The sequence below is a fragment of the Osmerus mordax genome, chromosome 14 (genome assembly GCF_038355195.1).
Source record: "Osmerus mordax isolate fOsmMor3 chromosome 14, fOsmMor3.pri, whole genome shotgun sequence".
In the NCBI taxonomy this organism is placed as follows: domain Eukaryota; kingdom Metazoa; phylum Chordata; class Actinopteri; order Osmeriformes; family Osmeridae; genus Osmerus; species Osmerus mordax.
The window spans coordinates 2,497,453-2,518,609 of NC_090063.1; the positions used below are offsets into that span (position 1 = coordinate 2,497,453).

Here is a 21,157-nt window from a genome sequence, read left to right on the forward strand (position 1 = left end):
TTTTTTCTAAGCAAGTACGTAGGCGGCTTGGCCAAACAAGCTATTGAAGGATATTCCCTAATTGGAACACAAGATGCCTATCGTGATGCCTGGGACATACTTGATGACCGCTTTGGAAATCCCTTCATAGTTGGCAAAGCATACAGAGACAAAATACAGTCATGGCATAAGATTGCGGGGGGTCAGGTGGCTGAGCGGTGAGGGAATCGGGCTAGTAATCCGAAGGTTGCCAGTTCGATTCCCGGTCATGCCAACTGACGTTGTGTCCTTGGGCAAGGCACTTCACCCTACTTGCCTCGGGGGAATGTCCCTGTACTTACTGTAAGTCGCTCTGGATAAGAGCGTCTGCTAAATGACTAAATGTAAATGTAAATGTAAGATTGCTTCTAAATACAGTAAGGATCTTCATGAGTTTGTAGACTTCTTAATGAGCGTTGAAACCGCCATGCCTTATATTCAGGGCTTGCAAACTCTGAATGACTGTTGAAAATCAGAGAATCATCGCCAAGTTGCCTGACTGGTTGAGTTCCCGTTGGAACAGAACAGCTACAATCTTTCAAGATGAACGCAAAGCCTTTCCTGACTTCAAATACTTTATTCATTTTCTCAACAAAGAAGCCAGGATTGCCTGTAATCCTATCACCTCATTGCAAGCATTAAGGCCAACAGAACAAGAAGGGTCTAGACAAAGCGATCCAGATCACAAGCTTCACAGAAATCGTAACTCAAGCGCCAAGACGTTTACCACAAGTTCAAGTGAGAAGAGCAACTCTGTGTGTGTTTTTTGCAAAAGGCATGGACATACTTTGCATAAATGTCGAAAGATCATGGAAAAGCCAGTTGAAGAAAGAGTGAAATTTGTTCAATCAGAGAAGCTGTGCTTTGGCTGTCTCAAGATTGGTCACAATTCCAAGTGCTGCATCACAAGAAGCGTCTGTGAGAAATGCAACAAACGTCATCCAACCTGTCTGCATCAAGATTGGGAGAGAAACCCAAGACTCAGAACTCACCAAACACAGCCCCTGGTGCTTGGTCTGCAGAAAGAAGGCCTGAGCAACCCAATGACCATCTAGAGCAAGAGCAAGCAACCTCCAACAGAGTCATTCAGAAGAAGAAAAGCACTCACACCTCGTCAATCCTTCCTTTGTACGTGTCAACAGCAGCTAATCTTGAGGAAGAGGTTTTGGTGTATGCCTTGCTCGACACTCAGAGCGACACCACTTTTATTCTAAAGGATATAGCTGATCTGTTGCACGTCAAGCAAGACCCTGTGAGACTCAAGATCTCCACAATCACGTCAAGAACAAAGGTTGTGTCGAGTCACAAGTTGTATGGACTACAAGTAAGAGGCTTGATGTCTGAAGAAAGAATCAAGCTCCCAGTAACATACACCAGAGAATACATACCTGCCAATAAATCCAACATACCCACATGCAAAACTGCAAAAGGTTGGCCTCGTCTAGAACATCTAGCTGATGAGATGCCATCTGAACTTGACTGTGAAGTGGGATTGCTGATTGGCTATAACTGCCCCCAAGTCTTGCTTCCAAGAAATGTGTGGCGGAGAAGGCCAGCCATTTGCCCAGAAGTCTGTGTTGGGGTGGAGCATCATTGGCTACAGTGATTTTGATGGTGATTTTGAAGATGAAATCGGAGTCAGTCATCGAATCATCTCAAGAGAAGTCTTTCCAGCCACTCAACCACCTCTCAGACTGAGGTCCACTTTGTGTGCCGGATTAAAGTGAAGGAAATACTTACTCCAGCAGACATCGATCTTTGAGTCGGATTTCACAGAGAGGACTGGCGAAGATGTAGCCATGTCCCAAGAAGACCTGTGTTTTTTAGCCATGCTGAAACAAGGTATCAAGCAGAAGAAGAACGGGCATTTAGTGATGCCACTGCCCTTCAAAGAAGAAAGGCCAATTCTGCCAAACTACAAGGCTTGTGCAGAACATCGACTTCAGTGTCTAAAGAGACGCTTCAGGAAAGATGGACAGTACTATAAAGATTACATGGCCTTCATGGCGGATATTTTTGCCAGAGGCAATGCAGAAAATTCCTGGAGTGGGAGATTAGTAGTCGGCCAACCTGGTACATCCCTCACCATGGGGTTTATCACCCCCAGAAGCCTGGCAATATCCGTGTAGTCTTTGACTGCTCTGCAAAGTTTCATGGTACTTACCTGAATGAACATCTACTGACTGGACCAGACCTCACAAACACCCTTGTGGGAGTCCTGTGTCGTTTCCGTAAGGGTCAAGTGGCCATCATGTGCGACGTAGAGCGCATGTTCCATCAGTTCCATGTCACACAGGAAGATCAAGACTACTTCAGATTCGTGTGGTGGGAAGAGGGTGAACTGGAAGCTCAGCCATCAGTATTCCGAATGAGAGTCCACCTGTTCGGCGCTGCCTCCTCGCCTGGATGCGCAAACTTTGGACTCAAGTATCTCGCTGCTCAAGGTGAGGGCAAGTTCAGTCAAGCTGCAGTAAGATTCATACAACGCGACTTCTATGTCGACGACGGTCTGACAAGTGTCGACACAGAGTCCGAGACTATCCAGCTTTCGAGAGAAGTCTGGGAAGCTCCACCTGCACAAGTTCATTTCCAACAGTAAGCAGGTGGTTGCTTCTCTCCCAAGAGAAGAATGTGCTGAAGGTGCAGCTGACTTTGACCTTACCCTAGGAGAGTCCAAGGTAGAACGGGCACTTGGAGTACAGTGGTGTGTGGCATCCGACACATTACAATTCCGAGTGACCGTGAAGGAAAACCCATTCACCAGAAGAGGCGTTCTGTCCACAGTGGCCTCAATTTTTGATCCCCTTGGATTTGTGGCACCCTTCATTCTAGTTGGGAAAAGAATACTGCAAACCATGTGTAGAGACAAGGTGGGCTGGGACGAGCCACTTCCAGATGACCTCAAGCCTCATTGGGAAGCTTGGCTTCAAGACCTCCTTGATCTGTCAGCAATAAAGATATCCCGCTGCTATGTGCCACCAACATTTAAAGATGTTCAGTGTCATGAATTGCACAATTCTTCTGACGCCAGCACGACCGGCTATGGAGTCTGCTCTTACCTCTTACCTGACTGTGACCCTATCTGGTGAGGTGCATTGCACGCTTGTCATGGGGAAGGCCAGAGTGGCACCAACGAAAGTGACAACCATCCCTAGATTAAAGCTCTGCTGCCGTCATCGCCACCAGAACAGGTGATCTGCTTAAAAGAGAACTGGAATTGAGTCAGCTCAGTGAATACTATTGGACAGATTCTAAGGTCGTTCTGGGCTACATTAACAATGAGGCAAGACTTGTCTTGTCATGTCTTTGTGGCCAATAGAATTCAGCAGATCAAGTCAAGCACAGAACCTCATCAATGGAGGCATGTGACTACAGAACATAACCCAGCTGACCATGCCTCTCGTGGGCTCACAGCAAAGGAGCTCATGGAGTCAAATTGGTTCACTGGGCCAAGTTTCCTGTGGCAAAGAGAACTCTCCAAAGAAGAGGTCAAGGTGGAAGTGAGTGATGGTGACCCAGAGCTCAAAAAGGGCCAAGTCCACACAACCAAAGTAACGGAGAAGATATCTCTGTTGGATTTCTTGCAAAGGTTATCAGACTGGAGTAAAATGGCGAAGGCCGTAGCAAGATTCAAGCGCTGTGCAAGGAATATGAAAGGGCTGAAAGGAAGATCAGAGTCCACATCACTTGATGAAAGAAGAGTTGCTGAACAATTCATAATCCGCTTAGTCCAAGAAGAAGTCTTCAGGGAAGAAATCAAGGCTCTTAAGCAAAGGAAAGAGGTGAAATCAAACCAGTCTTTCAGACTGCACAAGTTAAGTCCATTTGTGGATGACCAGGATATTTTGCGGGTGATAGGAAGATTGACTCGCGCAGCACTCCATCCCTATGTCAAGCACCCCGCTATTCTTCTTAAGGGACATCATGTTTCTTTGCCATCAAGGTCGTGGCATGACCATGAATGAGATCCGCTCTAATGGCTTTTGGATTCTGGGATGTAGCAGTGAAGTGTCCTCCATCATCTACAAATGCGTGAAATGCAGGAAGTATCGTAAATGCATTCAAGAACAAATCATGGATGATCTACCGCCTGAAAGATTAGAACCTACCCCTCCATTTACATACAGTGGAATGGACTGTTTCGGACCATTCTATGTGAAGGATGGAAGAAAAGAGTTGAAACAATATGGCCTTCTGTTCACCTGTGAACAGAAGGCCATATTGTTTCTTTAATCTTCGCGAGTCAATCTTCCTATCACCCGCAAAATATCCTGGTCATCCACAAATGGACTTAACTTGTGCAGTCTGGAAGACTGGTTTGATTTCACCTCTTTCCTTTGCTTAAGAGTCTTGATTTCTTCCCTGAAGACTTCTTCTTGGACTAAGCGGATTATGAATTGTTCAGCATCTCTTCTTTCATCGAGTGATGTGGACTCTGATCTTCCTTCCAGCCCTTTCATATTCCTTGCACAGCGCTTGAGTCTTGCTACGGCCTTCGCCATTTTACTCCAGTCTGATAACCTTTGCAAGAAATCCAACAGAGATATCTTCTCCGTTACTTTGGTTGTGTGGACTTGGCCCTTTTTGAGCTGTTCATATTGAAGTGCTTGATGATCTCAGTTCTGACGCATTTCTTAATGCATTGCGTTGCTTCATTTCCATCCGTGGCAATGTAAGTCAGCTTCATAGCGACCAAGGCACTAACTTTGTCGGTGCGAAGAGAGAGTTCATGGAACTCATGAAAGGATTCACTCAAGAGCGCGTGAAAGAGCTAGGCTGTCGCTTCATCCTGAATCCACCTTCCTCCAGTCACATGGGCGGAGTTTGGGAGCGACAGATCCGAACAGTGAGGAGTGTCTTGACAGCCATCTTGGATCAGTCTGCCAGAACCCTGGACAGTTTTTCACTTAGAACTTTCATGTACGAAGCCATGGCAATCGTGAATAGTCGACCTTTGACCTCTGAACACCTCAACGATGCATTGGCACCAGAGCCATTAATGCCAAATCATATCTTAACTATAAAGTCTGAGATTATTGCACCACCACCTGGAGAGTTCTCTAGAGAAGATCTCTATCTAAAGAAGAGATGGAAGATAGTTCAATTCCTGGCTAATGAGTTCTGGACCAGGTGGAAGAAGGAGTATGTTTTGAATTTGCAACAAAGGAGTAAGTGGAATAAGAATCGCCGAGACGTAAAGGTCAATGACGTTGTCCTACTTCAAGATGACCTGGCACCACGGAACCGTTGGAAGCTTGCTAAAGTGGTTGAAGTCTTCCCAGGATCTGATGGGTGGGTCAGGAAGGTCAAACTTTTGGTCAGTGATGCAACACTAGACAGCAAAGGTGCACGCACCACTAAGCCAGTATATCTAGACAGACCCATACACAAAACAGTATCTTTACTTGAATCTGATTTAAGTGAAAGTTTAATGTTTATCAAATGCAACTGAAATGTGTTCATGTACTGTGTTTTGTTAACTGAAGAATTATATGTTTGAACTAACCTTTGGGTATTTAAGATCACACCTTGTGTGATGGTTGGAGTGTAATTGCGGTCACAAGTTTTATATTGTTTCTCCACTATGTGGCATCTTGAGCTATCATACATGTGGCATGTCACTTCCTGTTGAGCGTATAAAATAATTGATGTCCGCGTGTTTAAGTTAGCTAAGGTTGAGCTAATTGGAGAAGACGGTGCAAGCTGTATATCCATCCACTCTTAGTCCACAAGCAGGCAAAAGTGGTATGTTGCGTTTGTTTGGTTATTATTTTAACAACATTTGAGTGTTTATGAACGTATGATTGATTGCTGTATGTATTTTAATAATTTCTGCATAGTTCTACGGTGTTTTGGTGTCTGTCTTTGTCGGCGCAATAAAGAACATCTGTACAAAAGAACCTGGACCTAGGATGTGTGACTAAGGGTGGCACACACAGAATTAAACAACCCCAAATAGGAACAGTCAACAGATGTAACACAATCAATATCTTTACCAATTGTGTGGGTTACAAGTTAATATATTCTCCACAAAACTCATCTAATGATTTTGAACTGAACAAGTCCTGAACCAAAGGTGCATCTGGTGTTAGCAGCCTCCATCACACATGTGCTTATTCATGCTCAGCTAGGAAAAACACCATGAACAAAAACACCAGGAGTGCACTCACGCTGCATTGGAACACTCACCAAAGTTTGAGTTTCCCAAAACACACCCCATTCATGTGACATATTTGCTATGTATATTACTATGTCCAGGAGCCATTCAAGTTGTATTTTTTAGTCTTTACTGTAGTTTTTTATGTTTTTAATATATTGTTTTTCTGCCTTCTAGTAGTTGCTCTGGTCAGTCACAATGCAGAGTTAATGCAAACCTCTGAAATCTCCGGTAGGAGGAACATTTTGTTCAAAACCAAGAACAGGACATTAAACTGGCTCCGAACATCAACCTCACCCACCCACCTTTCACACACACACACAAATGCACACAGCCTTCCCTCCGTCATACACTGCCCCCAGTTAAAAGGCTTGACTACTTATCTTAACCAATTAACTGACCCCATCAGCCTTTAAAACACAAGAGTTGCATTCACTTGTTAAATGACTATTGATACACCTGACATCCCAAAGGAACCTTGTGAAATAGATATTGGCTCCATGCAATGTGTTCCTCTGACACTCTCTTTCTGACACACACAATCTATTGATCACGCACACATACACAAACAATCTCAAACACACAAACTTAGTACTCATTAAGGCGATGCTAGGGGAAACATACTAGTAGGAAGGTTAATAAGTGTCAAAAAGATTAGCAAGTTTAAAACTGAATATGAATTTTGACACAAATTGACCTTCATACACAGGTGTTAAGAAAAAAATAAGTGAGTTTGTTCTGAGTGGTACATGAACAAAGAAGAAGAAAGTGTGTTTATCTCAGTGCTTAAATGTTTTCAGGGAGGGGCACACTGTCTGGGGTGTGGGGGGGGGGGGGGATTTAGAAGATCTCTGGGCATTGGCTCCAGTCCTGTCTGTCCTTGGCCTCCCAGTACCCTCCCCTGTACACGTAGCTGCTCTCTCCAGAAGAATCATCTGTTTTCCTCTCAAACCACAGTGGCTGGTAGGCTTCTATTTCCTGGCCTGAGGGCGTCAGACACATACAGAGATTGATCAACATGCATAAAATTATACTTTCTATTTTGACAGTGTAATTGTAATTCTCTTTCTCTCACCTTCCTCTAGAGCCTGGTTGGCCTGCGCCTCCCTTCTCCTCCTGTCTAGTCTCTGACGGTCCTCCAGACGCTGTTTCTGGGTGTTAGCCTCATCCCACAACCCCGCCTCCATAAGGCGTTGGTCAGGCCGCAGGCGGCTGTCTGTTGGGGCCACTCCGTCCTCTAGCTCATTCAGTGTCAGTGCCAGGGAAGAGAAGAAGTGCATGTTCTCAGCATTAGCCCTGTTGCGGTAGACAGAGAAGGAGAGCAGGAAAAAATAAGAGAGAGTGGAAATATAGATTGACAGCATATCTGATAATACTTAATGGCTGGGTGGTCTACAGAAAGCCTAAAGTGAGTGTGCTGGAGTGACTAGCCAGCTGTTCTTACGGAAGAGGGTATTTTTTCCACAGCAGTTTGGGTTGGAGGGTCTGGTACACGGTCTTCTGTTTACCCTCTGATCCTCCACACCCCCGACTGCTTTCCACAATCTTGGCGCTTTCCATTTTGTCATCCCACGTGCCTGACAGGATGTAGTGAGCTATCCCCTCGCTGTTGGCCACTACCCCTGTTACCTGGAGATAGGGGAGATACAAGACACAACATCGAGAGGAAGTGAGAGAGGGAGACAAAAAGAGGAAGAAGAGGATAGGTAAATATAGGAGGAAGACAAGAGAATAACTTGTTTTCCGCAGTGAGGATACAGAAAGGTACACCTGAGTCCAATAGAGATTACACAATGTACCTTGCGAGGGACGTCTCTGGAGAAGTAGCTGTAGGGAGAAAACTTGAGGTGGCAGGTGTCCTTGGTCCTGTGATTGGCAATTTCAATGTCCCCAGACTGAAGAAAAAGAGATCTCAAGTTAAAAACTACCTTCATACATTAAACATTCATGGTGTCATTAAATGCTATGAAAAACTAAATGCCATGGTCAACTTGTTATTCATCGTTCTGCTAAGTACTGTTGAGGTCACTGCATGAGTAAGAAAGAGTAAGAGATGGAGAGAAAGAGATTAAGAGACAAAGTGAAGTACAAATTAAGCATAAGACACCCATATTGGATTGGTTGTCTGTCAAACACGGTTAACTGATAAGTCATGGGTAACCCATGTCGTCTGGGGGAAGCCACTACGCTGATTCTGCCTAGTAACGGGCTGACAAAACAGACAGGGTGGACCAAACAAACAGAGACACTTAACGTGCAATACGCCCACACCTGGTCAATCCAGAGTTTGCCCACAATGATGTTGTGCACTGTGGAGGTGATCTTGCTCCACACATAGTGGTTCCCACAGGAGTGGAACTGCAGATGGATGCTGCCTACAGAGAGAAGAGAGCAGGAAAGAGAAGTAGAACACAATCAAATCTTATTTGTATGTCCTCATTATAGCATGTATAGCAATGTCACAGAGGGCTTTCCATAGAACTGCACCTATGATCAGCATAACAGGTTTTGGTATGGTATCAACCATAACAAAGAACTCTATTAGTATCAAACAGCCTATTCACATTGCTACTTGTACCTCTAGATATAATCAGTGTTTGATGTTAAAAGGATAATGTTTGGGGCTCACCTAATGGCATGACAGAGATGTACTTTCCCCGGAACTTGCTGTCAATGGTGATTTCCTGCCACAGGGTCCAGCCTCGTTGTGATGTCACATGGTGGGCAGCAGCTGGGGGGTGGTGGCTGACCTGAGCGGTAGCATAAGCACAGCATGCATATGTATTTATTAGGGGTGGAACGGTACATGTATTCGTACCGAACCGTACGGTACGGTTCATGAAATTACACGGAGAATACACGGTATAAAAATAAATAAAACTCGCGTGCAAATTAATTAATGTAATGCGGAACTACTGTTAGATACTTGTGTTCTTTCGGGACATATAATCTGTAGCTCTGAAGCTCCGGTTTAGCGCCGCCGTGAGTCAGAGATAGGCTAGCTAGCAGCACTAAGGACGAGTATGGTGAGTGGTGGCGACCCAAGAGAGATAGAGGACCCGCCGGCCTTTTTATGATTTGTGAAAACTTTGGTTTGCCATTAAGTTACAGTAGTACAGGCGAGAGAGTGGTGGATAAGACGAGTACTGTGTGTCGGCGTTGTTCAGCAGTTGTGGGCAGTGACGTGCAGTCTGGGTAGGCAAGGTAGGCACTGCCTACCCTGCCAAAATTCTAACGTAAACATTTTTATTAAATCATTTTATTTAATAAACTTGTATTTGTATTTTAACTGTTTATTCTTGTGATTTAACGTTATATATGCAATGTGTGTTATTGCAATTGTTTAGACGTTACGATGACGAATGTAGCAGTTACGCATAATCATAGGCCTATAGAGCTCAGGACGTCACGTGACTTTACTGTTTATGTCGCCATTTTGGCAGGAAAGTAGTGGCAAAAATGAACGGCGCCAGCAGGCATTTCAACCTGTCCGAGTTCACTGCGCACTTTAATTCAAAAGACATATGCAACTATAAAGCAAAACTTGATCGATTAAACATTAGTGATCCATATAATGCTCCCTGAGTTATTTTTACGACTTTTACGAGTGAAACGGAAGGCTTCCATGACCTTCTGTGTCCAGATATTTACAACTATCAACTTTCATTCGTCCTACTCTGGAGAATCTTTGAAAGCCTACAAAAGCCTGGAGGGATATAAATGGACGCAATCAGCGGGATTAGTGATGAATATTCAGCTTTGAAGTCTACCGGCTACAAATTGCTATGTGTAAAGTTAGCTAATGCAGTCAGTTTTATAACTTCTATAACTAGCTAGTGTTAGCTAGTCTGTAACGTTGTCAACGGTTAGCTACTAACTTTGGCTAACGTTCATTATATCAGTGCACTTTTCATCACAAAAATGCCATAACATTCATAACAGATAAGCCATTCCAAGAGACTGAATGATCTTCAGTTGAAGCCATGGGTGGTTGTCAGGAATTATGGGGTTCTTCTCTCTGGATCTTAGGAATCCTATAAAATGCTCTCCCTTTATCTGCGCACAGCAGCTATCCACCATGTTAAATCAACGTTTACTGAAGCAAATTAAACTATGTATAATATGTATGTAAGTATATATGTATGTACACTCTGGCGCTCCACTTGGCTCTCCACTTTACTGCCAAAATGGCGATGACCGGTGCATGCTGGGATTGCGTAACGTCAACTCCCGGAGCAGTGCCTTTACTGTCCGTTCACTGCGGACAACAAGCGAACAACTCACTTGCGCACTTCGATCCTGTATTCTTCAACATGTACAGTACCAGTTAAAAGTTCCCATTAAAGTGCGTAGCCTCACATCACGGCACGTCACTGGTTGTGGGGTATGTGAGTGGAAATACATCTAACATGCTAACGCATATAATGCATCTGGCGTGTGCTAAATATCCGACGCCATCACCCAGGTGTGCCAATCACTGGAACGAGAAAAACTTCTCCTGGATACTAGTTAGTATGTTCTCATGTAAGCTTGATATTAATAAGAGTAGATTGTGTCTGTGTCAGGGTTAATAGATGTTCGGGGTCAGGAGAAAGTACTAGGTAAATGTCCCTTGTCATGACTACAAGGATTATTAATAGCAAGCTTACATGAGAACATACTAACTAGTATCCAATGACTAGTTCTATTGATTATTGAATAATGTAAGCACACAGGAAATCCCAATTTCTTTCACAAAGGAAACTGTATTTTTTGATGGCAGTGACAACTTTAAGCAGGATAATGCACCATGCCACAAAGCTAAAATGTTTCAAGAATGGTTTGAGGAACCCAACAATGAGTTGAAGGTGTTGACTAGACCTTGAATCGGCCTCCAAATGGGATGTGCTAGACAAACAACACCGATCCATAGAGGCTCCACCTCGCAACTTGCATGACTTAAAGGATAAGCTGCTAACATCATGGTGCCAGATAACACAGTACACCTTCAGAGGTATATTAGGCAGGTGGTCATAATGTTTATGGCTGATCGGTGTATGTATGTGTGTACACGTGTGTGTGTGTAAATATGTTTGATGTACTTGTAAATATGTTTTGTGTGTTGTGAATCACGGGCAGGTCATACAGTATTTGAGAAACAGACAAAAAACTTATGTGCATCTGATTGTCTAACCTGTTCACAGATGGAGCGATAGCCGTATTCATCAAGGCGGTCCAGCTCATATGTCTCCCCCAGCAGGGGGTTGAAGGGCTTGGCAGTGCGGTGGACAGTGGTGGAGTAGGAGGAGACAGAAAAGGCAGCCACCAGACACATCTGGTCCAAAGAAGAATCGCAGCGAGCTGCCCTGTCCAAGATCTCACTGTACTCCAGGTCTTCAGTCAGTCGCTGCAACATCGAAAGCGGCTCACTGAAATTGACCTTTAGGGGGGGAAAACATTTTTTGCATTGTGAATGAAGAATAGCACTATCTTTTTTTGGAATGACAGCATGTCCATTTCTGTCTTTTCTCACAGGCATGGGGATCTTGGACAGCTCCTTTCCAATGCAGTTCTTCATGATGCTCCACAGGTTGAGGGAGTAGTTTGGTTTATCTGGGATGCGGCTGCGTCGAGTCCTACGTAGCTGCAGGTGGTTAGAACCTGACAAGTCCTGCGAAACATCCATAATAATGAAACAGTAGTTAGATATTGTCCATTTTTTGAGTTGCTTTGTATAGAAGTGTCTGCTTAATGAACTGTATGTAAATGTTGACTAGGCTACTGCTCATATAGTCTCAGAGAGAGGTGAAGGAGTCTTATCCCTCTGCAGACTTGTCTCTCTTGAGTGTTGAAGTGCTCTGGCTGAGATCATGATCATGCAGACTCACATTGTCATCGTGGCTCCATTCAGTGGGAACCCCTCCACTCATAATACTCTGGTTACTGCCTGAACGCCTGGGAACGATACACAATTGTTATATACGTCAATTATATATCAACAGTAAGAATGCCTGTAAGGATCAGTGGAGCTGAGATCTTTAACCATGACTGGATGCGCCCATCGACAGTGCTTTCCTCTTTATTGACTTACTTGTGCTGGGAGTGGTCAGTGGCCGTCACTGTGATAAAGGAGGGAGAGTCCTCCATGGCGTCAAAGAACTCTGTGTCTTCATTCTCGTCACTGTCATCCCTCTCCTGATTGCTCCCAGCTCCCTCAGCTACAAACATGTACGCAAACACACTTACTGAGTCGGCACTTCTACAATACAATTTTGGATTATATTCATGTTTGATATTCAGGAAAGACATATCCCACTAATCTTAGTGCATTACCAAAAATTACAACAGGTGGGTGTGTGCATGTGTCAAAGGAAGGAACGAGGGAACGTGTGTCAAACGAAGGAATTTGTGTGTCAAACTTGTGCGTGTCCGACTTATGTGTGTCTGACCTGTGTGTGCGCTGGGAGCCTCTCTCCAGGCTCGCTCCAGGCTGTTGTGCTGCTTGGCTAGCTGCTCGATTGTCTCCTCCAGATGGTGGCGCTGTTCTCTTTCATACTGCAGGGCCCTCTGCCACCTACGACTGTGTGTCTCTGCTACGTCCAGGAAGTCTCGACATGCCTGCACACCCGCAAGCCAATAACACATAGATTAAATAAGCAACATCAGTTACATTAAAGTAAAGCATACAGTAAGTACACCTAATGTTAATATTATACTTGTATTGATCAGAGGATCAGAGTGGCTGGCTGGCTTTAGTCACACAGTAAGATGGACTCAGGTAAACAATAAATACGACTCAATGACAGCTGAGAGCCGCAGTGCTCACATTGATCATAGCATTCGAGGTGATTCGGAAGAGCGTGGCACGCTCGTTGACAGTCTTGAGTTTGTCGGTGCCGTCGCTGTGGCCACGCAGGTCCTCAAGCTCGCTGAGGGAGCGCTGCAGAGCAGCACCGTGCTTGCCAATGAGCTCGTTGCAGGTGTTGAGGTCGTCCAGCTTACTGGCCAGGGTGTTGAGGGCCCCCTGGGTCAGGTTTCGATCCTGCTGAGGCACGGGACACTCGTCTCCTGAGTCATCTGCAACACCGGCCAGGAAAGACAAGCCGCTATTGTAAATAAGATTGTATGATTGAATAAGATATGTTTTTAATGACTTGCTTGGTTGAATAAAGGTTAGATTCAATAAATAAATAAATTGACAGGGGGAAAACATTACACACCTTCATTAGTCAGACTGTAAGTGCTTAATTCATACTGCCTCTGTGCTGTATAGGTTTCAATGCAAGTATGATAGGATGCTCTCCTGCTCTTGTGATGGTGGTCATTCTTCTCACCCAGTTTCCGTTACATAATAAAATAAAAAGGTAGCCAGCAGCACAAATGTGCAGCTGAAGAGACAAGGAGGCAAAGAGCAAGTAAGAGTTCCTCAAAGCTCCCATCCGCTCTACCAGCAGGAAACTGTGAATGAAAAATGGTTGCCATGGAAACACTGGCTCACACAAATGGGAAAGCAGGGTTTTTTTTAGCTGCAGTGTGAGAAAAAAATGATGACGCACTTCACTTCCCCCTCCGCCCCTTTTCCTGAGCTGGAATGAGCTGGACCATTTGTTTCAGGGAGCTTTGTGGAGGAAGGGATGAAGGGAGAAGAACGCCCAGGCATCTGCCACCAAGGGGATACATCCTTTGTAGACCGGCTCCTGCTACTGAGAGATCATCAACGTCACAAGGGACCCATACGTAAATCAGACAAATACAGAGGAGCTGTACTCCTTAGACCAGTTTCACAGTAAGCAGAAGTGTAAACTAACACCCCAGTGTTTGGGGGCACACTGTACAGTGTTAATATCGATGGGACTACACTCTCTGGTAAAACATGGAGCTTAATTCGAATGGAAGAACCCTTAATGAGAAGACCACATTGCTGGAAAACATTGTATAGACTTGAACGCCGAATTTATGACAATATAGAAAATATTTCCGAACAAGTTGTTTGTAGTAGATTTAGGCCAGTGTCCGAGCTGCTCATTGCTTTACTATCGAAATAATGTATTAGAGACTTATGTGGGGAGGGGGATCAATTAGGAAAAACTGGATTAATGAGCTCTCAGGGGGGTGGGGATTAAATGTAGCGTTAAAAACACCTCCAGGCATCTGCTGGGGTATGATCCATATACCTATATATGGATCATATATAGGGAGTCAGATGGCTGAGCGGTTAGGGAATCGGGCTATTAATCAGAAGGTTTCCGGTTCGATTCTTGGCTGAGACAAATGACGTTGTGTCCTTGGGCAAGGCACTTCACCCTACTTGCCTCAGGGGGAATGTCCCTGTACTAACTGTAAGTCGCTCCGGATAAGAGCGTCTGCTAAATGACTAAATGTAAATGTAATGTAAATATAGCAGTGGCGATCATATGGAGGGGGCTGTCAGTCTCCCTCAAGTAGTCTCACACAAGGGTACCTCAGTGTATGTCTTTTATGTGCCATGAAAGCAGGTTGTTAGACACAATTCCAGTTGTCCCCGAATACATCAGCACTGAAGAGTACAGTACAGTATAGCCTACTAAAGCTGTTTATAAATGTCAGTCTGTCAATAAGTCACACAAGATAGACAAGCAACAGATAAACACTCAGACACTGACACACACAGTCTAATCTCAGCCAAGCTCTTCAAACTGAGGAACCTGACTGGACAGAAATGAACAATAGCCGTCTCTATTGAGGAACATGCCCCACGTGGTGACACTGCAACAGAGACATGCTCAACTCTATGGAGGATGCAAAAACATTGACAAATATCCAATTAAAGCTTTAGAAGAATCCAATTCTATAACATAAGAAGCATTACATAATCACTTATCATTGCACTATATTCAGTGCTTGCTATTTTTCAGTGCTTTAAGCACCATGGGCAAGACATTTAAAACCAATGGAATAGGATCACCATATGAAATTCCATTTAGTGACTTAATCACAACATGTATTTAGCCAGAGAAAAAGCAAAGCCGGTGCTAAGGGGATGAAGAGCCCAGTGCTTTGCAGTGACAAACAATGTAGATTCACACACAACATCACAATTATACATTAAGACACACACACACTTCTCTTTTGGGATATCTGGATGGAGGCAGAGGGCTTTACACTTGAAAACAGAAAAGAATAGGCCCTATAGGACAGATATACACACCCCGCAGGTGAGACAAACCACTAAATCTTCTCAAAAAATACAATATTTGCCACTATCTGCTGTAGGTCACAATCTGAGTAAATAAAATAAAAAACAAGAACTGTCAAGCTCTGCTACAAAGAGGGTCTAGCATGACAACATCCCCACATTTTGTGATAAATATGTTTGTTTAATCACCAGTGTAAAGCCCATAGACTGATTTAGTTATTAGTAGGCTCACTTAGTAATAGGCCCTACCTCTAATACAGAAAACAAATACCCACAGGCAATACACATGACCACACACTCACCCACATATTTTCATTGACTAGTGTGTTGTCGTAATTATTTTATACAGTTAAAATAATTTATTAGCTCAGTAGTAACCCTATCTTCAGAACAATTACAGGTAATTGATACTTACAAAGGAAAAGATAATAAGGAGGCAGCAATCATTTATCTTTCTTTCTTATCCTTAGTGCCGCGGAGGGAAAATGTTGCCCTCTCTCCCTCTTTCTTTTTCTCCACCTGCCGCTCCTTCACCCTCGCTTGCTCCCCTCTTTCCCTCTCCCTCTCCCATTTGCAGAGTGGGAGGAGGCAGAGTCTAAATGCTGGAAGGTCACTCAGTCAGCTCTGACTGTCATCATAGTAAGTAAAAAACTGGGATAGTAGGAGGAAAGGAGAGAGGAGCAAGTTTGTATGAAAATATGACAATTATAGAGGTGTGAGAGGAAGAGAGGGTGGTAGAAAGAGGACGGAGGCAGAAAGAACAATGGATGTATAGAGACAGAAAGAAATGGAGAGGAAGTGTAAAGACAGAATGTGCTACCATCACAAGGCCTACCCTAGCACTATCTGGCAGTACAACACCTAAACTCTGGTAATTTGATAAGTAATTTGACAAATAACCAGCTTCATGGCAAATAGGGGGATGGAAAATGGGCCAATACATATAAAGGTTATATCATAGCATATAAAGGTAGAGCAAAGGAATACAAATACAGGTCTCTCCTGCAGAACCTTAAGTTATTGACTGAGATAATATCCAATAGAATACATTTTTCAATTTATTCAACTTAAACCTTGTTTATCTGAGTCAGAGAAAAACAAGGGCACCCTCTTGTGGTCTGTCATTTTAAATACTCAGATAACCTTGGCATGGATAACATTCACTGGCATAATTTAACCATAACCTTGAGGTAAAGAAAAAGGCTAACAAAGCATATTAGCATATTATTAGTGGTTCCAGTTGATTCAAAATGTTATCCTGTACCACAATGTCATGTAATTCTGAATATAACCAAGGCCCAAATAGCCCCAGATATTTTAAGACATTTAATGTCCCACCAAAGAAAATATTTGTAAACAGTTCAACCAACCATGATTGTTTGCTGGCCTGGTTACAATCTTTTGAAATTTAGCCTTAGGCTGCCTTGTGATATGTCTGAAAATGACCATAAATAACCAGGCAACTTCTGATTCATTTGTGAGAGGGTGTACCTGAAACCCACCATTCTCTAGACATTCTGTTCACAGGGAGAGGATGACCAATTAAATACATTGTTTTGCAGCAATTTGTTTAACAGAGTTAACAGAAATGTGGTCATCTCTTTTCTCACCTGAATGATGCATCAGGTGGGTGGCATTGGCCTTGGCCTGCTGGAGGGCAGCGACCCAGTGCTGACACTCCACATCTGACGTGGCCTTCAGGTGGTAGCTGCGTCCTCCGCTGGTTAACACCAAGTGGCAAGTGTCTCCCACTTCGATGTGTGCTGTTGCAAGGGTGATGGTGCCCCGGCAGGTGTGTGCCATTTCTGCCTGTGTCCTATCATACAGGTTAAGAAACACAGGTTGTAGAAAATATGCTGAAAACTATAGTGTTCCCTAGTCCTGTGCATGCATTTCCATTTCACACACAGTATTTCTTTCAATGGCTTTCACAGTTTGTTTCAACAAAAATGTAGCTATCTTGTCCATCATCCATGCAAGTGCTAGTGTTTGCATGCATTAGGCTAGACTGAGCATGAAATGTTGATTTGGTAAAGTTACATAAACACGCTGCGGAAAGAAGTAGGCCTAATGAGTGGTGTGTATGGGCAAAGAGCTTTGTACTAATTCTACCAATGCTCATGCATAAAAACAGCCCAAAACACAACAGGTCATCCATTAGGCTTAGGGTTTGAGGTGATCTATCAGCACGTGGACCCTCCCTTGGAGCCTAGAGTGGGTTATAGATGGAGACAGGTTTGAGGTGGGACACATATTTGCTTGAATTTATTTTCTTACAGTTGCCATAGTCCTTGCTTTGCCAGACCTTTCTTAGACTGTTTCAATTGCCTCACTTATGCCTTTCCAACACAAGCTTGGTGTGGGCATAAACGTGAATACTCATAATACTCCGTTTACACACAACAATAAGCACCAATTGAAAAACACAAACAATTCTAGAAAGCGACAGTGCGCACGTCAAAGCTGTGGAACTTACATTTTCAAAATATTTTATTTGATAGGCTACTGACTGTACGGGCATGTGTAGAAAATGCTAATGAGATGCACCTAAATGAAAAATTACGTTGTAGCCTACTGTACTGCTAATGTAGTACAATGTAATTATACAGTATTATGTCAGCACACAGAATAACTCAAACTACTAATCTAACAGTTAAAGATTGCTAGCTAGCCAGCAAGCATGGTGATGATGCGACTAGCTGGCTTGGTGATGATGCGACTAGCTGGCTTGCTAGCTAGTCGCATCATCACCATGCTTGCTGGCTAGCTAGCAAGCAATTACAGTAGCCTACCTGTAATATGAAAGAAGGCCGTTGCTAAGGACGAACCAACGCCGTTGGTAGCCCTTCAAGTAGTTTGTCCATTTAAAGAGATAACCTTTGTAGGTGTCCGATCCAGGGGACTGAACCCATGAAAGAGTAGGGGACGGTAAACTCTTCACTAGTTCACTCATTTGCCCCGCACATTAAACGGTCTCGGTCGGAGCCGAATGAGGCAACAGCTGTAGCTTCTAGAAACCGCTGGAGGGATGCTGCTGATGCTGACTAGCAGTCATTCAGCTTTGCAAGGAACCCGGAACGACCATGAAGCACAGCAAGTAGGTAAAACAGCCAGCAGCCCTGTATATAGTTAGACCTAGCTCGTGGACTACAGATCCAGAATTGTTGCGAGAGATGCAGAGACCAGCACGCGAACAAGGATAAATAAGCGCGAGTCATTCACAATTCTGATGAAAAGAGTCGTATGGGGTTCCATTTGTGCCAAAAATATGGGGTTCCATTTGTGCCAAAAAAGTTGATGCTTTTGTACAATGGATCTTGGCGATTGCTTTGCTCTCAGTCGTTTACTTCGCAGCAGTTCTTGTGATTTGCTGCGTACCATTTGTGCCAAAAATAAGTCGATGCTTTTGTACAATACGTCTGGTTATCTTGGCTATTGCTTTGCTCTCAGTCGTTTTCTTTGCAGCGTTGCGTTTACAATGTGCCACTTCACCTGTCGTTTGCTGTGGTCGTTGTTTTTGTCTTTGGCTATTGCTTTGCTCTCAGTCGTTTACTTTGCAGCGTTGCGTTAATGTGCCACTTCACCTGTCGTTTGCTTTGGTCGTTGCTTTTGTCTTTGCATCTTGACGATCACGTGGATCCTTGCAGTTACGTAGCCTACCTGCTGCCTTTGAAATCAGATTTCTCCCGCTGCCGATTTCATTGGTTTGCAGCGCTAAAACTATTTTGTATTTAGATTTTATTTGCCTCCAATCATCCAAAACGAATTTTAACAGTCTAAAATCACCAGATAGCTGGATAATGTAAGTGTTACATTGTTATGTAGCCTACACACAGCCTATATAGGCTACAGTGTCAAGTTTTCAAAAAAATATGTTCAGACTCATCTTAAAATTGACTCAATTTATTTGTGAATACCTCAACAATTACACACAATACAGAACAATAAACTTTTGAGTGTTTTATAAAAAGTAGCCTAACGAGGGGGTCAGATGGCTGAGCGGTTAGGGAGTCGGGTTAATAATCAGAAGATTGCTGGTTCGATTCCAGGCCTGGCAAATGATTCATTTGCGACTACCTCAACAATTACACACAATACACAACAATAAACGTTGTAGTGTTTTATAAAAAGAATATGACTGAAAAAAGTATACAGACAGAATATAAAGACAACCTGCCAGCTCCTAACACATAAATGATCCTTACTTTTGTATTAGTGGATATCTGATATTAGTTTTATTGGGGTTTATTGAGGTAACTGCATAATTGAAACACTATTTGACTCAACAGTCAGTTTAATTTATGTTAAACATACAACACACCTTTTTTATTTTAATAAAATCTTTCAATAAACTAAAAAGAAAATGTAAGAGGATGACGGTCAGTATTCGTCCTGATCACCTGCTTTACCTAGTGGTTCAGCTTCACTGAAACATTACATTAACAGTATTTGAGGTTAACAATTATTCAAATAATTGTTTCGAATAACAATTTGATTATTGTCAAATAATCCTGTGGCAGGAGAGAAGGAACTGCCACAGGCTCTTTTTGGCTGACTGCGTCATTTCTTGGGGGGAGCAGCACTTGCCCTGGTCCCTTCTAGAACACAGAATCATTGCAGATTTATAAAACTATAGTACTGGTCTACTTCATTACCACTACTTTCGAGCGCCTGGGGCTGGCACACCTCAAATCCATCACAGACCCTCTACTGAAACCCCTGCAGTTTGCCTACAGAGCCAACAGGTCTGTGGACGACGCAGTTAACATGGTCCTCCACTTCACCCTACAGCACCTGGACTCTCCGGCATCCTACGCCAGGATCCTGTTTGTCGACTTCTTCAAGACAAGCTCTCCCATCTGAACGTGCCCGACTCCACCTGCAGGTGGATCACAGACTTCCTGTCTGACAGGGCTGCGTCCTTTCCCCTCTGTTCTTCTCCCAGCTGCACCTCCAGTCATCACTCCGTCAAACTCCGGAAGTTTGCGGACGACACCACCCTCATTGGGCTCATCTCTGGTGGGGACGAGTCTGATTATAGGTGGGAAGCTGACAACCTGGTGACCTGGTGTAGCCAGAACAACCTAGAGCTCAATGCTCTTAAGACAGTGGAGATGATTGTGAACTTCAGAAAGAATACAGCCCCACTCACTCCCATCACCCTGTGCGACTCCCCAGTCAACACTGTGGAGTCTTTCCGCTTCCTGGGTACTATCCTCTCCCAGGACCTCAAGTGGGAACTGAACATCAGCTTCCTCCCTATATGGGATTTGCTTTCATTCAGCCAGAACAGCATCAGTGTATTCGTGCACTGACAAGACCTGTCATCTAGCCTAGTATTCATCCCACATTTTGTGGTGTTGAGGTTGGGGCTCTGTGCAGGCCAGTAATGTTTTTTCACTTCAGCTCTGTATTAATGTCCACACACTTTTGTCCAAAGTCTAGATAATTATGTCTAATGCCATCTTGCTTCTAAAGATCAACAAAGGATGCAGAAAAAATAAGATACTTTTCAGCATTACCAGCATTATTTGTGGGTACACAAATTGGATTACAACCTATTATCTGCCCTTCAATCCACAGTTGTGTGGATTTTTTTTAGTTAGTGTCACAATTGTTAGTTGTTTTTAACAGATTTTATTATAATAAAAAATGTATGTTAAGTAAGTGTGTTAACATAGTATTTGAAAGCTGTTTAGATTTGGATGGTTTTGCTGTAATAAAAACTTTGACTGTTGAGTCAAATAGTGTTTCAATTATGCAGTTACATCTGAGTATAAAATAAAACTGATATCACATATCAACTAATACAAAGGTAAGGATAATTT

At 43.5% G+C, this 21,157-nt stretch overlaps 1 protein-coding gene across 1 annotated transcript; it reads right to left on the reverse strand.

Annotated features, from left to right (window-relative positions):
- Window positions 1–5,792: 5,792 nt before the first annotated feature.
- osbp2a (oxysterol binding protein 2a) lies at window positions 5,793–18,282 on the reverse strand. Its single transcript, XM_067250245.1, has 14 exons — window positions 18,122–18,282; window positions 16,940–17,145; window positions 12,981–13,231; window positions 12,589–12,772; window positions 12,246–12,363; window positions 12,043–12,109; window positions 11,688–11,825; window positions 11,349–11,594; window positions 8,805–8,925; window positions 8,447–8,550; window positions 7,975–8,070; window positions 7,620–7,804; window positions 7,251–7,471; window positions 5,793–7,158 (listed from the first exon to the last, which is right to left on the reverse strand). The coding sequence occupies exons 1-14, from the start codon at window positions 18,280–18,282 to the stop codon at window positions 7,016–7,018; spliced, it is 2,241 nt and encodes a 746-aa protein (XP_067106346.1). The 3' UTR covers window positions 5,793–7,015.
- Between the last annotated feature and the right edge of the window lie 2,875 nt (window positions 18,283–21,157).